The sequence below is a fragment of the Rhamphochromis longiceps genome, linkage group LG7 (assembly GCF_057381845.1).
Source record: "Rhamphochromis longiceps isolate RC_006_pf linkage group LG7, R_longiceps_female_GT1.1, whole genome shotgun sequence".
NCBI lineage: Eukaryota > Metazoa > Chordata > Actinopteri > Cichliformes > Cichlidae > Rhamphochromis > Rhamphochromis longiceps.
The window spans coordinates 62220950-62245624 of record NC_140563.1 but is presented as its reverse complement, the minus strand read 5'-3'; the positions used below and the strand labels follow the sequence as shown (position 1 = coordinate 62245624).

Below are 24675 nucleotides of genomic sequence, written 5' to 3'. Positions count from 1 at the left end.
AGTCTATTTTTAGGGGAGTTTAAAACTATATAAAACAAACAAAATAAATATTAAGAGTATTGCCATTGTTACGAATTCAAATATTGGGGATGGATACAAGAGGAAAAACCACAATAACAACACTGGTCCGGCCGGGTTGAGTCAAACGATGATTTTAATGATCACACGCGTGGGAGATGGACACCGTACGCAGACAGCATCAGATCTCAAAATGGTGGAGCATTGATCAAACTCTTATAGCCTCTAGTGGCCCCCACCTAATCATAAAAGCCTAAACATTCACATTCTTTCTCTCACACGGCGCCTAAGCTACGACCTTGGCTCCCTGTTTATCTGCTCCTGCTGAGATGGGGCAGAAAACTCCAGTATGTTCTGTTCTCTTCGAATCAGACAAATAAGGCGATGACTTTCTGCGAACAGTATTTCTTATAACTCAGCAGTATAATGCATCATAAAACAATATCATTCATTCACAATAAATCAGCAGTCTAATGTAATGCAAATCAGTTTAACAAATGCAATAGTTATCACCTTCTTCTAATTCAGGAGAATAATGCAAACTAAAACTACATAATAATTCACAATCTTTAATTAGGGGTCTAACATGGCATAAAATAATATTATAATCCCGCACCATATACTGGTATTGTACTTTTATACAAATATGATTACAGACTGCCTTTCTCATATCATTATTGTGATATATTCTTTTTTGTTTAGTTTTTTTTTGGCCAGGATAATCATGTAATGATATTTGATAACATAACAGCCGTACTATATGCCACTGATTGGAAAGTCTATTTGATTATGGCAAAAAAGAGAAAAGAAATATTTTTGCTTTATTGCTGGTTTAATATTATATTTAACATATATAAAACTTTCCATTATTAAATACACTCAAGTTTAAAAAACATGAATGACAGTTATTGATGCTACTCAAAATAATGATATTGATAAACACAATGCCTTGTACCAGCCAAAGGAAAATATTAACACCACTGTTTTCAGCTCCATACAAACAGAAGGAAAGACACATTTAAGTACTTACTGGATCAGAAATGCATGACTTGGTTTCGGCATACATACATACAAAAAAGTCAGCAACAGTACAAAACTGTGACTGTTAATTCTGGTGATAAACAGCTCTATTGTGATATGATATGGCCAACAGTGATGGGATGATTAAGACCTGGATGTAAAGGACTACCCCCCAGAAGGAGAGAGCCAGCAAAGCTGGTTTAGTAAGCACCCCCATTTCCCACACCCTGCTGCTGGGCGATGAAGAGTGGAAGCGGGACCAATGTCGACCGCAACCCAGGGCAACACTCATCTTCCACACTGCACACATTAGTCAAACTGGACCTCTCAAAGCCCCATCACCAGCACCTTGCGAAATCTCTTTCTGAAGGCAATATTAAACTGGCGAAACATCTCATGCAAGCACTGGCTTTTGTAAAGGTGTATGTCTGGGAGAATTACTTTCACAGAATTACACTTCTAAAGTTGTTTGCATTAGTGGTTCGCTGTTGTTTTGGTTACATCTTTTTTTTGTTATTAGTCTTTTAATATATTTTCACAACTACCTGTTATGAAAGCCCACATAGCCTTTCGTAACAGGAGCCAACCACTACCAAAAACTGCACTTCTTCTAAGTATACCCTCATAACCAGTGGCCGGGTTAAATACCTGTGGCTCTCTACCATTTCTTTAAAAATGTCTTTACACACCTAAATAAATGCAGTTGTCTTAAGCTCTTAAGGTCACTTAAGGCTCCATAGGGGAGTCAGACACTGTGGACTGCCATGATAAAAATCTGACTACAACAAAAATGAACATCTTTTACTGATAGGGACAAAATCAAGTGTGAGCTCTGTGGTAGGAAACTTTATTACAGCTGAGCTATTTAAACTGTGGTACCATCACAGCCTCCAGCTCTGCCAGCCAAATCTAGTGACAGGCTTAAGTCATGCCACTGTTCTGGAATATACACAATCAGCTGGGTGAGGAGGCTTGCAGAGAGCTGCTGAGGGAAAAGTCTCCAAACACACTAGCATAGGATCCTTTGAGGAACTGGACATAGTTTTGCAGGCTTCGATTAGTGCTGTCTGACTGCTCCAGGCGATCCTTCAAATCCTGCAGCTGGCTCTGGTACCGCCACTCCATCTAAGCATCAGAAATACATACTTTACAGACCAGCAGATGTTTCTACGCAGACAATTTTAGTCAGTAATTCCCAGAAGCCTTTACCTGCTCTTTGCTCCGTTTCAATTGATTAATTTCTGCAGTGGTCCTGCTGAGTTGGTTTTCTAGGTCCAGTATTTTGGACTGGGTGGAACGTTGTTTGTTGACAACACGTTCTTTGGTCTCTGACATCTGATAAACAGATCACACTGGATTTCACTATAATTTCTTTTATACACTATTTCAATGTTACATGCTCTTATAAACAAATTCAAATAAAAATATAGTCAGTGTATGTATATATGAAAAAATGGGTGTATCATATTTGACCACAGTTAAATTCAATCATCAATAAAGCCTATTTAATACAAGCTAAAAAGGAAACATTTAATAGTCAGAGATGCCAAGATATCTAAGGTGGTGACTGACTCAGAACACTAACCCAGAGCCCAATTCAAAGAAATGAAACCCGTGATTATAATACTGCTGAGGGAGTGGGCATTTAGAGCTAAAACATTGCATTTACAGATACACATACACAGTCCATTGTGTAGATGGAGTGGTTTAAAGGAACAACATATTTGAAGCAGTATCATTAAGTTTGCTTTATAATGTTAATTAAAATCCAGGTGTTTCCTCTGAAGCTTGCCGGGCTGTATGGTCTGTATGTGCTTTGTATCATCGTGTCTTTTTATTGTGAATTGCTGTCACACTTGGGGTTAATCATATTTTGTGTAAAGTTCTTTATAAGTAAATCACTATGAAAAAGGATCAGACTTGTTGGCGAGCATCATCCAGAGCCTCCTCCAGCCGATGGCTCAATAATGAGCATTCTCTTGTTTTTTCTTTTAGATGGAGCTCATTGCTGTGGACGGTCTCTTCCCGTTTTGCAATAACTGCTAGCAGGTCGCTATTCTGACTGCCGGCCTCCTTTAACTTTCTAGAAGATGGCAAACAAAAAGACAATGACAACAAGGTGCAGTTAGAGTATTTTCAATGAACATATATTTCAAATTGCGTAATTAACAGGCTTTGGGAGCGTATTTAATATTAAATCGATATAATTCAAATATGATTCAGTGGAATTCTGACAGGACAAGCAAGGCAGGACAAGCAAGGCAAGCACTGTCAAATTTAAAAATAGACAAATTTAATTGAATTTTCACTTGTTCCATTGGCAGATTTTTTCACTTATTCCAAGCAAAAATATCTTGTATTAAGTGAAAAAAAAAACAACTGCCAATAGAATAAGTGAAAAATCTCTAGTTTCAAGATGCACTGTCTAAAAACAAGTTCATATATCTTACTGAAGTGTTACCCTGTAGCTGATTGTGTCTTATTTTAAGTGTGATGAGATTATTTTGACTAGAAATTAAAAAAATATACTTGGTAAGATTTCGAGTTTTTGCAGTGTATTGCCAGTCCCAGTCAGCAGTTCTCCTGCCCAACCAAACACAGCCTGAGCCAGCCAGCTTCCCATTCCTGAGTCAGCGGACAGCTTGCCAGAACTTTTTTGAGGCCTACCGAAAGACTCTAAACTCCTATCACACCCCAGTTTTTTCTATCAGAACTGCAGAAATTGCACCGGATACCCCCTCTGATACTCCTCTGCTGCTTCAGGAGACCCCCTGGCCAATCAAGCCTGGGAACTCTCCTTCTTCAGCCAGACGGGACATCATGATTCAATAGCTAAACAAACATCAGTGGATTTATGTTTGCTCAATTCTCACCTCACAAAATACAAATTCAGAATCCTGATATAAAATGTGCTGCTCCTATTTGACAGGGTCACTAATGTTTACCTCAGCATTTACCCAGCTCACAGGACATTTCTCTGCCTAAAAGCATTTCAGAGACTTGCTGACAACATGATTTTGTGGAGCAGCAAGTGTCTTCTGTCCACTCCCCTTTATGCTATGAAACAACGGCGTGCTGTCAATGGAGGACATGCTCCTTCACTTATGGCCAAACATAGTTCTATATGCTCTCTTCCCAGCCTCTTATCATTAGTATTAAGAGGATTAGAAATGGCTGCTTCCGACTTTGTTAACTCCATCATTGTGTTTTATTTTGACCAATTGCAATACAACAAATGTCCCAGTAAGCCGGTTATGTTACCTGGGGTTTGGGTTTTTTTTTTTAAACTGAAAAATCTGAATTTCATGAAACCTGCTTTCTAGAACAGGATCAGATACGGGGTTTTATTAGGAAATGACAAGGTGTAAAGACAAGAACAAGAAACAGCTGTTGGACGACATGGTGGTTGATTAATAATTATATATCTAGACATTATTAAAGTGAAACAGCATAAGAGAAGACGGACCTTTCCAAACTTTCTACTCGCTGCTGAAGCTGTCTGTTCTCCTCCAGCAGCACCTTTTTCTTCTGTCTAAGAAGCTCCATCTGGCTGCCTTGGGTCTCCACCTAACACAATAGAAGGCCTTTGAATAATGTATTTAGAAAACATTTTCACTGAATATTAACTGAAGCTGCACAGAGATGAAAAGTAGTCTCAGAATGGAATGGATGTGGCTCAAGAGACAAGGGGGAAAGTTGGTAGTTTGATCCCTGGCTCCTGTTAAAGTTGAAATGCTCTTGAGAGAGATGCTAAAACCCACATTACCCCCAGTTGGGTATGGTAGAATTGTTATTTGTGCCCTTTTCTACAAGTTTATTAGTCTGTTAGCTATAATTATATTAAAAAGCTATTTTTCCAAACTTTGTAAAGCACCATTGTATCCACACTTCCCAACAAGCATTCCTTTCTGCCCATCTATCATTTATTATCTGTCATCTCCATTTGTTCTTGCTCTTGTACCACTACCATCCTATATTTTTATTTTCATTAACATCATTTCAATATTGTTAATATTTTTAATGCTATCTTTGGCTATAAAGCATAAGACTGTTGTAACCTTCATGCGGAGATCAGTCAGTGCTGTGCTGAGATCCAAGCTGTGTTTCTCCTGGCTGCACTCCCTATCCTGAGCTTCCTGCAGCTGTAGCTGGGAGCGCTGTAGGGCTTCAGGAAGAGGCTCCAACTCTGCCAGCCGTCCCAGAAGCTCCCTGCGCACTTCATCGATCTCCTTCTCCAGCTCCCCCTGCACCGTCTGAGCCTTCTGCTCTGCTTGAGCCAGCCGAGCACAGTACTCATCTGCCTCAGCCTGGGTTTTCTCCAACTTTGTAGATATGGTTTAACAGGACAACAAGGACAATAACGGTGTCATTTCTGTACAATGACAATGTAAAACTGTTGTATCCCCATGAGAGTGTGAAATAATGACCTGCATCTTATAGCTGTCTAGGAGGCCCTCATACTGTCTGATGGAAACTTTGACCTGTTGAAGCTCTAACTGAGACACGGACAGCTTCTCCTCCACCGCAGACGCTGTAGCCTGAGAGAAACAGAACTTTTATTAAATAAAAATGACAGTTCATACTCCTAATGCAATATAAGTCAACCTAAAGCTATTAGAATCAGTAATGGAAAGATTACATCCAAGCCGCAAAAGCATAACAGATGTGTCTAAATTCTGATCAGGGCATGGTTTCATTAACATTTAGCAAATCTGTTATCATTAATAAGTGACTTTGGCTGTTTCACCTTGAGGGATTGGTTCTCCAGTTTGGCAGCAGTACTCTCTGCAGTGATTTCACGGAGACGATCCAGCAGCGCTTCTTTCTCTGCTCTGCCTTTATCCTTAGTAGTATGAAGCTGCTCAGTCAGCTCTGCTATACGGCTGTCATACCAGATATGATAACAAGTTAACAAGGATTAGATTTCCATTCATATAAACAAAATCCATCTGAAAGAGCAAAAGTCCAAAGTCAAAATTCTATTAATGAAGCTTGGTAACTGATTTCATCACAACGGGATCTTTGTGATTTTCATGTTACATTTTCTGGAAGCTTGCCCTTATCTGAATTAAGGGTCTAAAGACTTATATATGGTTCAATAATGTTTAAAAGGTCCACTGAGCACACTGGTTTGTGATATTGGACTAAATAAAAACTCAAGTAAAAATAAATTCAATTCAACTTTATTTATATAGTTGTGATGTCTGCTGCTGCAGATTGTGTGGAGTGAAGAGAGTGCAGACCCAAATGCAGACAATGGAGATGTGATGAAGTGAACAGAAAGTGAGCAGTTTATTTCTGGCTGCACAAGACTACAAACAAAAGCAAAGAAGGACTAAGATGGAACTAACAGAAGCTATACTGGGAAAAGCTAAAATACTAAGTACATGAAGCCTAAGACCTGAAACCTGAAACACAAAGGAAGAAAAGCACCAACAAGAGACAGACAGAGGACTAAATGCACAATGATAACAAGGAAATGGCAAACAGGAGGGAAACACAGCTGCGACTAGTCAGAGACAATGTGACAGGGAGGAAGCAACCCTGAACACACTAAACGCAAGACGCGGGACTATCAAAATAAAACAGGAAACATGAGAAACAAGCTGAGACACGGACCGCTGGGACTGCTGAAGAACAGACATGAGTATATAACGGACTCGACGTGACACATGAAACACAGGCTTTTGTTTCTGTGCCTCCCCTAAGGCGTAGAAACAACAAATATAACCAGAAACTAACTAAGTGAAAGTATATTCAAAAACCAGGAAACAAAAACACAGGGTGCCCAGACCCAGGACCATGACAATACTGCCAAATCACAACAACAGTTCCCTCGAGGCGCTTTATACAAATGACTTGCAAATCTCATAAACTCATTTTATTTTATTCACAACACAATATAGAATATGTAAAATATGAAAACATATCAAGTATTTAAACTGACAAAGAAAAACACTGGTACATTTTGAATTTGATGGGAGCAACACATCTCACAAAATTTGGGACAGGGCCATGTTTCCCCCCGGGTAGTGTCTCGTTTTCTTTTAACACGCTTCCGTAAATGTCTGGTAACTGAGAAGATCAGCTGCTGGAATTTTGAGAGGAATGTTGTCCCATTCTTATCTGATAGAGGATTTTAGCTACTCAACAGCCATATGTCTTCTTTTTCATATTTCTTATTTCATAATGTGCCAAATGTTTTCAGTTATTGAAAGATCTGGGTCAGCCTGCAGGCAAGCCAATTCAACCCCCAGATTCTTCCACTACAAAGACATGCAGTAGGAATAGATTAAATGTGCAGTTTAGCATTGTCTTGCTTAAATATGCATATTATGCACACAGGGAGCATATTTTGCTCTAAACCTTTCAGCATTGATGGCGCTTTTCCAGATGTGAAACCTGCCAATCCCCCCCTGACATTTACGTTTTCCAAAAAGATTATCAAATTTCAATTTGTCTGACCACAGCACAGTTGCTCCACAATTTGCAGATGCAGATTTTTTTGGAGATTGTTGTAGCTACATAGCTATTCTGGCATCACCCGTCAGTTTGTAAATGTCCATTCTGAAGTCTCAAAGTCAACCTTTCCACCATCTTCATCACAAAAAACAGTGATGGACCCTGACAGTGACGAAGGGCACCTCTGACTGTGAAACCACTTGCTAGTACGCTCACAAGTCGTTAGCCAATGAGAAAGCAGATAACACCACAGCTCATCCTGCTTTATGTAACATGGTATGATAATGTTTACATTATTTTATTCAGTATGACCCAAAATGCATGACTAGGTCAAAGAACACAGTAGCAAAGTGTTTGCAGAGGGGAACACAGAAAGCCTATAGACTTCTATAGGACTGGAAGTGTTTTTGCAACCTCAGCTAGTGCCACCAGGTGGCATGGATGGATATAATGCACTTCCATACTGGCTTCATTTTTTTTGACCAGCAATCTATGGCAACCTTTTTTTTTTTTTTACCATCTATGTTACGCTGAGAAATTCTGCATCCAAGATGCTGCTTTTATAATCATGTTACTAACCTGTTGCCAATGAACCTAATTAGCTGCAAAATGTTCCTCCAGACATTTTTTTCAGTACCACCTACTTTTCCAGACTATTACTGCTCCATTCCAACTTTTTTGACATGTGCTGATATGTTCTATTGTCAATATAATATGGGTTTATTAGATTACACAGTTTTCACCTTGAGGTGATTGTGGTTCTGTTTTGGCGCTATATACATAAAAATTTAATTAAGTTGAAATTTACATCTCACACACACGTTTTCCTTAGGATCACATTTTATTTTGTATTTTAACAAAACAGCCAAACAAATGAGTCTCAGCAAGAGTGCTCCTCTCAGAGTTTTGCCAAAGTACATACATGTACATATTGTGTCAACTACATTTTCTCCATATCTGCATGTCTCTCACATCCCACCCTCAAATGTACTGCTATATCCAACTTCAGCTCAAACAATTCCCTGTTTATTTCTCTCCCAGAATGATACTGAAAGCAAGAAAGCTTGATGAATGAATGAAGGGATGCTCGGTATATGGCTACAGTCTATAACCCTATGCTAATGTCATTAGTGGTATAAGGCATTTTGCTCTGCACAATTACCAATGTGACATTTGAAGACCTTGCAAATGTCAAAATAAAAATGTATTCATGGTGATTTTCCAAAAATATCAACAGACTTTTATTGTCCTGCATGCTATTCAGCTGTCCAAAACTCCTTTGTGAAAAATAAAAGGAGTTTAGGATCTTGGGTTTTTTATCCCCCCTTTGTGAACAGAGAAAAGGAAAATGCAGTTACCTGTTCAATAGCGACAATTCAATATCCAGTTTACTCTTGTCTTTTGCTTCTCGTGCATGTTGACTCTGCCATGTCTCAGCTGCTGACAGCACCTCTGCTATCTGCTTCTCCTGCAATTGGAATACATCTTTGTCACTGTTCACTAATACTGGTTGATTCAGTTATAGTCATAGTTGGGCACTGGTTTGTTTTTAGACTTCTCCTGGTATGAGGTGCTTATGTTGATATGCTGTATTTGATTGTACATTATGGTCAAATATCTCCATTTGTTGAGTTCTAGAATCATGTCCAAAGACATTTTGGAAATGTACATAAACATATAGTAGAACTGTAAAAACCTGTAATCTGTAAATCCACTGTTGTGTTTGTGACCAGCTCTGTCTATGAACATGCTGCAGCTGTTTTTTAAGTTGAAAAACACAAGCACTGTGCTGGATTGCTGGTGATGTATGAATGGCTCGACCTTTTTAAGGAGCAAAACAAGTCCTGTTTTTCCTTGGTTTTATGACTTTACATCATATGGCATCAAGCTGTATGCCAGAAAATTTGCAAGGCTTTAACTCTTTGATGCACCTCACCAGAAAGGATCAAGAGCGAGGACACACTAAGTGTGGCTGAGTGATGCCAAAGACAGAGAAGGTGATCCAAACTAAAGATGTAGAACTACCGGGAAGCAAAATAGTAGACTAATGGGATAGCTATAACCTCCTGGGGTTATCCAGAAAGTTATAGCTATCCTGTATGTCTGCTATTTGCTCTCCAAGCCAATAGGACCATGACAATGATGCAAAGAGAACAGCCCTGCCAAATATTTCCAGAGGGTAAGATAGTACTGACAAACCAGCCCAGTTGTAGTAATAAGGTCCCAGACATTAATATCTACAGTACCTACTACTGGTCATCATATAAGCAGCCAGAATAATATTGCTTTTTCTACTGAATTAAAGTACAGACTCTCTATAGGTGTGTCAGAGCTGCATGAAATAAGACTTTTGTTCATAACCCACCTGCACACTTACTCAGAGCTGACTGAACTATTTCTGATCTGCTGCTCTGGAACTTAAAACTCCACATTACCAGTTCATCTACTCAAATTTCAGGCTCACACTCTGTGGTGTTTATTACATTTGTTTGCTGCAGTACGGACCAGAGGGTTGGACTATGAAGCAAGTTTGACAGGCTTTCTTTAAGTTAGCTGGCTTGGCAACTCTTCAGTCAGTGACAAAGACGATGAAGAAGGCTTCAGGATCTGGGCAGGCTCAAATAAAAGAAGGCATCAAATGTTTCTTTTAACTGTACCAATGGTCGAATTAACTGTGATTTATCACATTTTTTTGGAAATCTGGGCCACATTTGTGCCTGATTACAGCCAAACCTACTGAATCCAGAAATCACTTAAATAGAACCTGCGTGACAAAGAGAAGCAGGCTAAAAGATCTGAAAAAGCTACACATCATGGTACAATCTAAAGAAGCAGCCTAATGATTAAGAAGAACAGTATGGGCTCAAGCTCACACTCTTAAGCACCTGAGATCCTTCTGCAACCAACCTCTGAAAATAATGAAGATAAAGTGGCATCAGTATTATACTGAATCTAAAAGAAACATCTCCTTAAATTAGTTTTCAAATATACAAAGAGTCTAGTGTCACTGCATCTTCTTAAAGACAAAACAGCAAAGGTCATTAGGAGGATGGTGAATGGCAACTGTAAAATAACACATCATAGATGCACATCTAGACAGTCAGTATTCTTCATAAGACCTGTCTTCTCTGCGACACACTGGAACCAAACTAACTGCAGATCCTGAAGTCAAACTAGGAAGAAAATCCTGCTCCTCACATACAAGGTCTTAAATAACCAGGCCCCATCTTATCTTAATGACCTTGTAGTACCATATCACCCTATTAGAGCACTTCGCTCTCGCTCTGCAGGCCTACTTGTTGTTCCTAGAGTATTTAAAAGTAGAATGGGAGGGAGAGCCTTCAGTTTTCAGGCCCCTCTTCTGTGGAACCAGCTTCCAGTTTGGATTCAGGAGACAGACGCTATCTCTACTTTTAAGATTAGGCTTAAAACTTTCCTTTTTGCTAAAGCATATAGTTAGGGCTGGACCAGGTGACCCTGAATCCTCCCTTAGTTATGCTGCAATAGATGTAGGCTGCCGGGGGGGATTCCCATGGTGCATTGAGTTTTTCCTTTCCAGTCACCTTTCTCACTCACTATGTGTTGATAGACCTCTCTGCATTGAATCATATCTGTTATTAACCTCTGTCTCTCTTCCACAGCATGTCTTCTATCCTGTCTTCCTTCTCTCACCCCATCCGGTTGCAGCAGATGGCCGCCCCTCCCTGAGCCTGGTTCTGCCGGAGGTTTCTTCCTGTTAAAAGGGAGTTTTTCCTTCCCACTGTTGCCAAAGTGCTTGCTCATAGGGGGTCATATGATTGTTGGGTTTTTCTCTGTATCTATGAAGTGCCTTGAGGCGACTTTTGTTGTGATTTGGCGCTATATAAATAAAATTTAATTGAATTGAGTTGAATTGACTTATATGACAAAATCAAACTGAACAGAATATAATTGACAGAAATGACATAATATAAAAAACAGCAGAACAAGTTTAATATCCATGACATTAAAGGTTTTAATAGACTGGTATGTCTGCGCTGTGGAAGGACGTACCATGTCCAGCAGCTGGATGCTGAGATGGCCTGCAGTGTCCTCGCTGCGCTCAGCTCGCTGCTTTTGGGCCCGTGCGGCTCGTTTCAGAGCCTCTCGGTCTGCGCCTGCCTGCTGCTTTAGTGTCACCAGCTGATCTGTCAGATGTTTTATCTCCACCTTCTGCCGATTGGCTGCTTTTTCCAGGTTCTGTACCAATGGCAGAGGATAACAGACGCATAGATAAAGATATACTGAAAAAAACATGTCTGACTACAATACAAACAACTGGACAAATATAGATTGCAATAAATATATATTCTCCAGGGTGTGTGTTCACTGACTATCATTTCTTTCCATCCATCCATCCATCATTATTATACACAGCACCAAAAACAGCAACAGATGGCAGAAGATACCACACAAACCTTTATCTGCACAGTGAGGCGACTGTTCTCAGCGTCTTTGCTCCGGAGCTGTCCTTGTAAATGAGCTCGTGTTGACTCCAGGCTCTTTGAAAAAACAGCTGTGCTCCTGGCATTGTCCTGCATTTCCAAAGCCAGCAGAAGATGCTTGTTTTGTGCTTTGACATTTGTTAGTTCTAAGATTATATGATATGAGTAATGCTGCAGTGAAAGAATGCCGTATGGAAAATTTCAGATGAAGAGAGTTCTAAATAAGACAGCCACCTTTTCATCATCTAAGAGCTTGGCAAGTCGATTAACCTCTCGGTCTTTCTCTTGAAGTTTAACAACAAGATGCTGTAAAAGGAAAGAAAACATATTATTTCTGACACAAAAAAGGAAACAACACAAAATGGATGTATTTTGTGAGGTTACTTAAACAAAAAGAATTTGTAGTTTCTATTAAACTCACGGCATTTTCAGCTTCTGTGTCTGCCAGTTTCTTGAGTAATTCGTCCTTCCTTGACAGCTGGAGTGACTCCATCTGCTTTAAACCATCCACACATATAAAACTTCACCAGTTTCTTTAACAAGCATTTACTGCATCTACAAAAGTGTTAAGAGACCAACCAAGGCTAAATATTGTGACAGAATATAATCAACTTACTAAGTAAGGATTCATTTATTTGAAAATTACAACAGATCTGCACCATACTGGCAAATCTAGCTTCCTACCAAAACTACGACTGCGACATGCCCCCTTTTCTCACTCTGTTTCTCTTCACTGAGGTTTCCTTGTGTTGTTTTCATGTGAAAGAATACTGTCCCAGAAACAGTTCAATATTTACTCATCTAAAGGCAGCATGAGTTCCTGTGTATTTTGTGCTACTGTAAATTGGCAGTTGGATTAGACTGAGGTTACGGTTCATTCATTGGACCCTGCTTGCATGAAATGGATCATCAACACAGTCCTGCAACCATTTACACTGGAGCTTAAGGCGCAATAGGCTCTCTTTAGATTTCTCCAAATGATCTGTGCTGTAAATCAAAAAATCATCTTGCACAGTACCTGAGATTCATGCTGCTCTCTGAGAAGCTTCCGCAGTGTTCGGTTTGTGACCTCAAATGTCTCCAGTTTCTGCAGCAGCAGCTCGTTCTGACAGGCCAAGGCTGAAGACTCAGAGCCAAATGGCTTCTTCAGCAGCAAAGACACAGACAGAGATAGAAACACTGCATCACGAAACACTGAGAAAGCCTCCTGTTTCTTTCTAAAGTTCCCATGTTCCCCTAGTCTCACAGGACACATTGAAAGAGCAGACCCTGAGGTAATACTCACATTGCTACCAGGAGCGCACAGATTGAAAATGGACTCTCGCAGGGCGGAGGCTTGCTTTGCAGCTGCTGCTCCATTCACCTCAGCCTCCATCAGCATCCTGAGTAAAGCATCTTTGTCCTGATGCCCACTGTCACTGTGTAGGAACAAACAGACCTTAAATCACAAACATACTACTACTCGAACATGAGTTTCATAAACGTCATACTCTGAAATGACTGTCCCACCTTTATGTCACATACGCTAACAGGTAGTATAGTTGAAATGCAGTTGAATCAAGCTATTTTCTTTCAGTTGCCTATAGTATAATTAACCACCCAGATCTCTAAGCCCTTTGAAAATGAGGGCAAAGAGAGGCTGTTTGTCACGTGAAGGGTTGGGAATGAGTTTGGAATCACATTTGCCTGTTACAGTCATTCTCCTCCAGCATCTTCTCCATGGAAAGCCGTAACCTGGTGTTTTCCTTCTCCGTCTCCTCCAGCTCTTTGGTCACCTCAGCCAGCTCCTCTTCCTGCTCAGCGATCACCCGCTGGGACACGCTCAGCTGCTTCGACTGACGCTCTAGCAGCCGTTCCTTCTTTTGCATTTCTACCTGCACATATACCGGATAGGTATAAGTGAAAAAGGACATGTGGACCAACGCTTTAAGCACAGAAATCGACAAGAAAACCTCGCTGCTCTTTGTGATCATCAGATGTGGCAGTTTAAAATGAGGGCAAGTCTTTCAATGGGGTAAATGAACAGGTTATCTCCCTGCTATACTTATTACACGTGAGTGGCAAGACTGGAGAATTTTGACTAAATTAATACATTTCTACATTTAGATTTTACCATTCAATTTCCAGGAGTTCAAATTTCCAGGAGTATTTAAAACAGTTTCCATGGAATAAACCCATTTATTGTCTGGGTGCCCTTAAATGGTTATGTAACAATAAATATGTAACAAGACTCGCCTTGAAAATCCCATGTAAGAAAAATAGAAATCAACAATGTTTATAACATAAGTACTACTAACAAACAAATTATAATCTGAAATCTGTCTAATTAATAGTAAGGTTAGGGTTGTAGGTTGGACAGTTGCTTAATTCAAACTGACCTCATTTTTCAGCGAGCTGACTTCAGTCAATAAGTTGTCAATCTTCCTCGTGTACTGGCTGATTTGTCCATGTAGGCCTTCTTCCTCCTCTGATGCAAGGTCAGCTAACTGAAGTGCAGACTGCGAGCTTTCAGGTTCTGGTTTCGGTGGTGTGATCTCAAGGTTGTGCGTTGGCCCCTTGGTGCAAAATATACCGTGACACTATATCTTTGATTGCGTGAGTGTTTTTAAAAAAATAGCAGAGTGGACTGGAAACTGAGAGAAGGTATTACCTCCCACTTATATGTGGCATCACGTATGGAGGTCTTTCCTGGCGTGATCCCCACACCTCGAGTTTTGACTTTAGCTGTGAGACGAAGGTCTGCTTTGTTGACTGCAGTCTTCCCCTTTAAAATACAGTGTGCTTATATTAATTGCATTTATTAGAATGGGCATGTACTATGGGCATGAGTGAGCAAACGGCTTATGATCAAGAGATTAGATTAGGAGAAACATTCACAATAAAACATGAACAACATCACAAGACAGACAGTCCACATACAAATATCTAACCTGAGGTGACCTGCCAGGACTCCTCTGGCTTTCCAGGTGCACGTGTACTGGCACGGTGTCATTGATGTGCACATGAATTGGAGGTGAATTTGAGCGTGTTCTCGTGATTTTCCTCTGTGGCACATGAGCTTAAGTAAGAATAAGCTTAATAGAACAGCATGTAGCTCAATAAGAAAAAAAAAACAATATCTTAATAATTTGCGAATAAATACGACAGGATATGTTAGTTTGAGTGCACAAAATCCATAATTTTCTGTTAAGGTAAGTCAAAAACAGCTAGAAAAATTACTGGGTATTCTTTTACAAAAAGAATGTTATGGATATGATCCGACACAGATTCTGGATCCTGTCCACTCTGGTTACTCCCAATGAAAATCATCAACTGCCACCTCCAGCTCAACACACTCATTTCTCTTGTGCACTGCTTTCAATGTTTCTAAACGTTTCTACCTTTACTAACGCTGTTCCTTGCATGTTCACCTTTCCACCTCATCTACTGTCTGGATTCTAGTGACACTCGTGCCTCTTCTCTCCAGAACATGCCTCCACTTCTCCAGTCTATTCCACCTATTGTTGAAGCTGAGGAGGGGTTCATCAGCTTTACCCCTCTGTAGTTACTAGTGCTCCGCACATCTGTCAAGACGTCCACTACTCTGTCTCCCAGACATCTCTATACCTGCACAGGTATGTCATCTGGACGGACTCTTCATCATCTTCACAGCTCCCCTCACTTTCAGATTCCCTAACTTTCCTCATCAATCCTCGTCTCTCTCGTTTTCTTCATTCATCAGCTCCTCAAAGAACGTCTTCAATTTCCTCAACACACTTTCTTCTTAGCACATTTCTGTCCTTCATCAATCTCTCCTTTTTCACATCCTTTCCAGCTTAATCACACAGGTTGGTCCTTTTTTCCCTCCTTAGGAGGAGAAAGGTGCTGTCCTATGTACACAGTACTTGGACAGCTTGAATCCAAATACAGTGCTCCTGGCCTTGCTTCCATCTGTTCTCCTGCACACGCAATACTCTAAGTATCGCTCTAAGACTTTACCTTCTTCCTCCTCTCCATCATAGCAGCCAACTCTTTTGCCTTGTACCAGACATAGTTCCTATATTTCAAAACAGTTCCTCTGCAAACACCTCTGCACTCCTGCCTTTCCTCACATCAAACTTGCTTTCCCTCTTTCCTCCTAGGCACAGTTTCCACCTTAACTCTTTGGTCTATCAACACCTATCAACATCTATCACTCACTCCGTCACCGACAAATCTGATCCTCATTCTTGTATTTGATGTCTGATTAGGAAAAGACTTTTGGCTGACGCCCCATTTATTAATGTATAACCAAAGAGTACACTTCATATCGACATTGTTTTAAACAGTTGGCGAAGTTGTCATGAGGTCACTATTCCTTCCCATCACATTAGCTTCAAACCTTCACGACAGCATTTTTAGGATGTGTATAGTAAACGAACAAGTCAGGAATCTTACCATAGGAGAAACCGTAAAAATACACCCCCCAAAATAGAAATATAATTCATTGGCAAAGCACCATTTAATGCTTCGAGAGGAGTTGGATTGGAGTCAACGCCAACAGACAAAGCTTCTTTCTGGTTGGTCACTTTAAAGCACGTGACGTCTTTCTCAAACAGAGATTGGAGCAGAGTCGACGACGTTACGTCACTTAGCAACACACTTAACAAGCTACCAAAGAGAATAGCTGAATGAAGATGAACCTCCCCCACTCCCCCGCTAGGTCAATTCCATTTTCTAAAGTAAGCTCACCACTCAGCAGCCATCTTGAAACTCACTCGGACTCTTACTTTGAATCATCAGAGGAACAAGAAGCAGTCAAATGTGGTAAAGCAGGTGAAGTGTTTTTCTTCTGCCATCATCTTTGCTGTCGCGAATCTCACGTTTCTGTTAATGCAATATATGCTAAATGACAGAAAAGGAAAACAAAAATATACATGAGTACATCGTTGTCTTCCTTCTCTCACCCCAACTGGTCCCAGATTACGGCCCCTCCCTGAGCCTGGTTCTGCCGGAGGTTTCTTCCTATTAAAAGGGAGTTTTTCGTTCCCACTGTCGCCAGAGTGCTTGCTCATAGGGGGTCGTATGATTGTTGGGGGGGGGGGGGGGGGGTTCTTTGTATTATTATAGGGTGCACTTTACAATATAAAGCGCCTTCAGGCAACTGTGATTTGGCGCTGTATAAATAAAACTGAATTGAACTGTTGTTTGTTTGGGAGGAATTAAGTTCAGTGTAGTTGAGCAGTACCCCAGCAGTAGCTTTAAAGGACCACATATTTACATTTCACTCACCTCAAAATCCTTCTATTTAAAAATTGTTATAATTTATTTATTTTAACTAGAGCTGCAGCTTCTCTCAGTGGCTGGGGGTTAAGTGATCAGGATATGGCCCAAGACTTGTATGTTCCATAACTTTGTAGATGGAAAAATATTCAACTACAGGAATAAGACAAATGAAAAAAAGTGTCTACCACATATGTTTAGATTCTACGTTGTTTGTTATATGTAGAGATGACTTATTCCTTGAGTTAGATCCTTTTTCTGTGCTTGCATGATTCATACGAATAAATAGCAGCCAGTGCCCCAAGAAAATCTTTGAAAGATATTTGAAATCTTTGAACCTTGAAACACATCTGTTGAGTGTATCAGCTAATGGGCTGCTTTTAGATTTAAGGTGCTACTCAGGCACACTAGCCTTTTTTTCCCCACACTACAACACAGCTAAAGGCTTGCTTTACAAACGGGTAAAGCTGATTGTATCACAGAACTCTTTAAACACAAACAACATACAACAATAAAGAAACATACACACATCATCTCTGTTGTGACACAGGACACTCCTTTAATGAAGCCAAATATTGTTTTCATTATTGGCTCCATCACAGAGGGGAAAAAAAGCAACATCTGATACAATAACTGATTTTAATCATTGTTAAGATGGGAACATGAGAATACACCAGTCTTTGGCACCTCCTACTCTAAACAAACATGCTGCTTACAGATAAACATCTGTTCTTTTTTTTTTTTTTTTTAAAGAAATATTAAAAATACATTTGACATTTTGACACTGATAATCACAAGCATGTGACACATGTGGGTATAAAGGACGGGTGCTCCCATCTTTTGGACAATTTTACAAGTAGAAAACAGTAGAAAGGACCCCTGCACATCTGGGGAAGAAATCAGAATTGATCAGTTGGCAGTTATTTGTGACGTGCGTTAGCAGGTTGCTGACGTGGAGTTGGGGCTTTGTGCGTCCATGTCAAAAACAAGTTTATTTCTTGTGCTCTGTTGGATTCTAATACTGCCTAGGCAGATTTCACCCCCATAGCTGGCCTTCAAAAATCACAGCATCTTCTGTGCATTTTCACTTTGATTACTTTGAAATGGACTGAATTGGCATGATTGCAACAAAAATATAAATATATGACCGTGTGAATTCTGGAAAATAAAAGAGTGAAACTTTTCAAAATAAGGCAAATTTATGTCACAAAACGCTGAACATTTGTAGTCCTTGAACACCCAACATGTCAGATAATTATGACAGGAATAGCAACTTGACAGCAGAAGAGGAATAAAAAGTCTTTTGTGGTTTGGACAGAGTTGGATTTCAGGGTTTAGATTTCCATTTTAGTTTACAGTAGTGATATCCTCTGTATAATCCTGCAGATTACACATTCTGATAAATTCATTGCAGTAATGAACAACAACATAACACACAACATATTAAATTTTGTGTCAAATGCAGAAGCAGCGTGTGAAAAAGTAGGCACACTTTAACTGCTTCAAAAGGAATTAAGATGGCAAGCAGCAGCCAGGCACTGCTAATCAAATCCACTTGATTATCTGATCATCAGCAAGTGTGAGCACCTCCATATAAGCTCAGGTTTAGGTAGTTTGCTGCTCCTGAGCATTCAGGTGTGTTAACACAACGCCAAAGAGGAAAGACATCAACAACGATCTTTAATAAGAAAATGTTGCTGCCCATCAACCTGGCAAGTGTTAAATGGCCATTTCCAAACAATCTGTTGTCCACTGTTTGACGGATTATTCACAAGTGGAAAACATTCAAGACATGTGTCAATCTTTCAAACACTGCAACAAACCCAAGAGCTCCATTTCACAACACCAGCACAAACACCTCAGACCAACTGTCAGCACGGTGGTGGAGCGATGATGATTTGGGCACCTTGCGGTCACTGAGTGGAGCATGAACTGCTCTGTATACCAAAATGTTCAAGATTTAAATGTGAAGCCATCTGTCTGACAGTTAAAGCCTGGATGAAATTGGGTCATCAACAGGACATTAACCCTAAACACAGCAGCTAATCTATAACAGAATAACTGAAAAAAGTCAAAGTCCAGACCTCAACCTGACTAAAATGCTGTGATGGGACTTTCTGATTACTTTGAGTTATTGTTGTTAAACGTGGTTCTACGAGTTTCTGAATCATAGGGGGTACTTAGCTTGTAACACACACTGCTTTTACATTTCGACTTGCAGTGTATAATGTGTCATTTGTTTTTGTTCATTGCTAGTAGTATTTAAATCCTCCTAAAAACACCGACCAAAGGATGTAAAGCATGTACTGTGACAGTCTCTCGTTTGCGCAGTGATGTTTCCCACACGAGTCATCTTGGTCATATTATGCCTGTAAAAGTTCCATCCGTCTCACAGAATCCACCTTCTTAGTAATTTGTTTGCACAACTTGCAACATGTTGTTTGCATAATTGTATAATCTGTAAATATTTCATTCTCACAAGCTACCTTATTTAATCAAATTCATACATATCATACAAGATGAGCTTGTTAATATTTTGTTCACAGAAGCTATTTTAGTGATACAATTTTAGTACCTTGTTTACACAACTTGACATTTTATTTAACATAGCTGTTATTTTGCGTGAACTACTGATGGGTTTTTTGTTCTATTGTTTAAAAAAAATAAAAAAAATAAAAAATGTGCAGTGAATTTACCTCGAGAATATTGCACCAAAAAACATTTTAACAATCTAGTCTTCACATAGCCATTAAATCATGTGACTCACGACCCATTTCCATCATACAGAATGTTATAAACATGTTATCGCACCATGCTTCATACGCTGCTGGGTAGAGTAGTATAAAATTGACTGCAACATGAACCCCCCCCCCCCCAAAAAAAAAAAACAAGTTTCAGGAAACATCTGTGAGAGGCAACTTTAAATAATACACACTGTTTGCATCAATGATCCAAGTGCTGCTACATAACAAATGTTGCATTTGTGGTGATGTTTTGAACATGAACAACAGAAACAGAAGTTCCACAAACGGTTAACAGAAGCTCAAAGTTACGTTCTTCGTTTCTTTTATTTATCAGGTTTCGTCGTTATAATTCCGATGAAGGGGCAGCAGCAGTTTGTGTTTGGGGTTATTTTCCAATAGAAAAATGCTAATTTTGTGTCAGCAGGCCAAAGTGTTGAACCTTTTCAGAGATCTTTTGAGCTCTGAGAACTGAATGTACAGTAAGAAGTTATAACAACACAGAAACAAGACTTTTGGAATAGTACCTGACAAATTTGTCAGTATGCAGTGTTTGAGGATTTACTGTGTACCATTGATACAAAGTGTTAGAAAACATCATTGGTATTGCAATCCTCACCAACAGCATTACGTTTGAGCACCACAGAAATCTTTCTCATTCTTTTTCACACATGTAAATGACATGTTATTGCTGCCTACTTAATACAGCCAACTGCTATTAAAAACATGACAAAAGATGAAAAGTTTAAAATCAGTGACCCACGTAACTTTTACTCTTCAAGAGAAAGAAGGTCACCAGTGTGTAGGGCTGGTATGAAGAACAACAACATGAAAGTATTTTTCAATTTCTGGACTAAAGAACAACTAACAAGATCAGAAGAACATTAAATCTCATAAAGTGCAAGCCTACAATATTTTAAATGTCATAACTGTCAATACAGGAAACACATTACGGTAAAAAGAAAAGAAAATGTAGAAACAGCTGACTTCCATAGACAAATGTAACACTGAGAAAACACTCGTCCTCTGCCTCTCTTCACATCCTCGGAAAGCTGGAATGTAACTAGAGAAAAATGGTCAAAGAACAAACTGGCCTCTTTACCATGTTGCTCCTCCTCGCTTTAACTTCATATTTCATTATGGATTACATAGTCTTGCAAAATACTGAACAAACACATCTCTGCGCAACACTATTATACATCATGTGTGCACACTCCAATGGTGGCAATAACAAAAAAATCAACACTAAAAAGTCAAATGTCATTTCAACCAGCTGCTTCTTGCATTGCTGTATCATTCCAACATTTCAACAAGTGCAGTTAAATTTCAGCAGCCATGTGCAGTCACTTTCCCCTGCTGCTGCCAGGAATAAATCGACAGCAGTTCCTGATAAACCTTTGGACCTTTTACATCTGCCCCACTACATTAAAGATATGAGGCATACATATTAGCCAATGTAATACTGAAAGTTTGAATATAAAGACAATTTTTCTTTTTAGCTAATACCTCTTAGATGTTAGAGGTTTCAATGGAACTGGTTGGTGATGTTATATACTATATATATATATATACACACACACACTTCTATTCACAAATAATCACATAAAAAGACCAAATCAACAATGAATGCATTTCAGTGTGACCAAAAACATCAAACGTTTTCTCTAAAAGACAATTAAATAATCAAACAAAGAAAGCTACCAATAAGTTGGAGGTAAAATTGAGCTAAAATTCCTCCAAGCCTCTGTGAGAGACAGATTGTGAATTGAGAATTAAACATTTAATGGCAAATGGGAGGCGGTTTTCCACTGCAGGAACTCGCAGGCTGGTCTAGTGCAGCATTCTCTTTAGTATTCATTCTGAACTGCTACAGTTTCCAGGATCGCTAACAAACCTACTGCATTAGCAGCCCTTACAACCTACTGGGGACTCACTCACTGGATAAACTCTAAGATTTCAACAACAAAAGCCAAAGTCTATACGTAGCAGTCTAATGCTTTTAAAGCACAAACAAATGTGCAAAATTTGCAACAGACACTAATATAACTGATCGCAGATATGTCAAATTGCTCTTTTTTATACATTTATGTATGCTTTTATGAAGTTTTAGTACTGTGCTATGCAAGTTCTCATATGGATTTGATATTAATGTAGTTTGGACCCCACTAAGATTAGCTTTCCTTTAAGACACAGCTAATAGGGATTCTAATATCCATCTATGGGTCTAGGATTTGAAGGCTGTAGTTTTGGCAGAGATTGCAGGGAAGCTCGACCCTCCAGCGGGTCCTGGGACTGTCATGGTTTTTTCTCCCTGTAGGACGTGCACCTTACCTAGCAGGCATCTAGTCAAATGCTGGAACAACTTAACGTGGTTCCTTTCGATGTGGAGGAGCAGAAACCGTACTCTGAGGCTCTTCTGACTGACTCATTCGTTGCACATTGCATTGAAGCTGATGCCCGATCACTTAGGTGAGCCTCTAATGTATTTAATACCAGGTCATTTGTCAATCAACAGTATTCTTCATTCTCATTGGTGGTCATTTAAGTCGCTCACCTGGAAGTTGCGTCGCCAGCATGTTTTTAAACCCATAGTCACTAAATACTGTTCACTTTCTGTGGTTTCTCATCGATATGTTGGTAGGAATCACTTCCAGTGTGAATGCGGTTTATCGCCACGAGACACCACAGTTGGTTCAAAGGAAGCTCTGGGCTATAATCTCTAAAGTCACTCCCTGCAGCTTGGGGCCACAGGCAAGGGTAGAAACAAAGCTCATCCAGAAAGCCATAAGTTTTGCTTTTAGGATCCTGATAAATTGGCATTCATAGTCAACTTTTGGGGCAGCCCTGAATTCCTGTGGTGCAAAGTTGCCTGGAACCATCTTTGAGCTTAAAGGAGTGAAAGCCACCAGCCAGTATGGTGACAACAATGACTTAAGGACATAGCGAGAGGAGCACGACTGGTATTTCTTGTGCTTTATAAGAAAGCAGCTAAGAATGTTCTGATTAGGTGGCAGGCCACACGTTAATGCTGTCGTCATGAAGATAACAGGTGCCTAGCCATTTCAGTAATAAAAGTAACGATCTGTGTTATCAGAAAGCACAACAATTTGAACCTCTGACAGGTCACCACCTCTCCCACCTCTCACTAGATTGTCTTCACCAATTGACTAACTAAACTGTACAGGCCCATGCAACACATGCACTACTTCCCTTTACTTTCTCATTCCAAGTCATCTGAACATCTACAATTTCTTTTGTGTGGTGGAGCATCCTCTTTGGAGCACACTAACTGACACACGTCTTTGCCTTTTTTAGCATGCAAGTACAGCACAGTGAAATGGGAAATGAAGCACTATCACGTCACACAAGGCTGAAAAAAAAAGTCTCAGAATTAGTTTGTTAATGATATGAAAGCGACTAACTCACAACATGTGGCGAAACAAAACCTCATGCACCTTTAGCGTGCTGCAAGTTGATACACCAAGCGCTGTTTGGCAAACACAAAACTCCAGCACTAATAATATTTTTGGTGAATAATGTGCTCATATAATAACTATTACATTTCCTGATGCATTTTTAGCTCTACCATGCTTGTCTTTTTTACAGGTGGATCAAAAACCACATGAAAGCTGCCAAGAATGTTTCCTTTCTTTGTTCCTTTACGTTAATAAATGATGAAAAATCTTTTTACAACAAACTACCAAGGCTGTTATCATCTTGATGATAGTCTGCTGTCATGAAAAAAGTTAGAAGCTGATAAACAAGAACTAGTAAGTTGAACAGTAATGTGGAGCATCTCATTTGTTTTACTCTTATGTTGCTCATATTTACCAGGCAAGCCAATGAGAGTCAAAATGGGGAATTTATGAGAAGAAACTATGTGAACATCTTTCTGTTGCATGACATTAACACTTACATGGAGGACATGAACTTGCATGTTGGGTTTTTTTTTTTTTCATTACCTGTTAAAAAACAAAATGACCATGAGGGCTTTGGCAGTGGAGTCTGTATTTACATATACGCCATACTGCCCTGTGTGAAGATGTTAGTAGGCTTCCAGTGAATCATCCCAAAATAAGCTCTGCACGTCCAGCATGGTCGCCAGCTCCAAAATATGCTTCTGTAGAAGGCTGCTCTCCACTGTGTCCTGTTTGGGGAGCTCTGGATAGGATTCCGGGAAACTCTGAGATTCCTTCAAGCACACAAACATCCAAATTGTGTTTTAGCTACCTGACAAAAATACTTTGGTGGTCACTGAAGGGTTCTCACTCTGAAGTGAGAATCAAAGGTTTAAGCGTTAAGAAGAGCTTCCTTCATTTACGAGAAATTTAAAAAATACATGATTTAAATAGCATTTAAACACAATGAGAAGGTTAAAAAATTATTGTATGCAGGTAAACTATTATAAAATTTAAAAAAATAGCAGTTTATTTTGAAAGTCATCTGTTATTCTTATTTATTAATATTATTTATTATTGCCCCCATAATAACATAAGTGTTTTTTATTGAGTTACTCGATGGAATAATTAATATTAAAATATTGATTATTAAAATAATCAATAACTGTAAACCTGTAATAATCTGGGGACTTTAGTGGGTTCATTTACTGAGTATTTGCTGACATGACATGACCTCCTGGTGATGCATAAATACGACTTACTGCAAGTGCTTAAGAAACACTGGTTTGTGGAAATGCATGGTGCATTGTTGGCATATAAACTTAAACAATG

At 39.5% G+C, this 24675-nt stretch overlaps 2 protein-coding genes across 3 annotated transcripts in view; both read right to left on the bottom strand.

The window, feature by feature from the left end:
* Positions 1 to 207: 207 nt before the first annotated feature.
* odf2a (outer dense fiber of sperm tails 2a) lies at positions 208 to 16455 on the bottom strand. Its single transcript, XM_085414723.1, has 19 exons — positions 16380 to 16455; positions 14894 to 15007; positions 14614 to 14727; positions 14342 to 14518; positions 13644 to 13837; positions 13249 to 13381; positions 12982 to 13107; positions 12385 to 12459; positions 12198 to 12269; positions 11937 to 12053; positions 11533 to 11718; positions 8859 to 8968; positions 5786 to 5921; positions 5466 to 5576; positions 5097 to 5360; positions 4505 to 4605; positions 2959 to 3121; positions 2248 to 2373; positions 208 to 2163 (listed from the first exon to the last, which is right to left on the bottom strand). The coding sequence occupies exons 1-19, from the start codon at positions 16380 to 16382 to the stop codon at positions 1993 to 1995; spliced, it is 2493 nt and encodes an 830-aa protein (XP_085270849.1). The 5' UTR covers positions 16383 to 16455; the 3' UTR covers positions 208 to 1992.
* Positions 16456 to 17755: 1300 nt separating this feature from the next.
* Positions 17756 to 24675, bottom strand: part of scai (suppressor of cancer cell invasion) — a 31958-nt gene continuing 25038 nt past the window's right edge. For both annotated transcript variants that reach the window (XM_085414720.1, XM_085414721.1), the window contains one exon: positions 17756 to 24137. In XM_085414720.1, the coding sequence (XP_085270846.1) occupies positions 23991 to 24137 (147 nt within the window). In that variant the 3' untranslated portion in view covers positions 17756 to 23990. The remainder of the gene's footprint in view (positions 24138 to 24675) is intronic.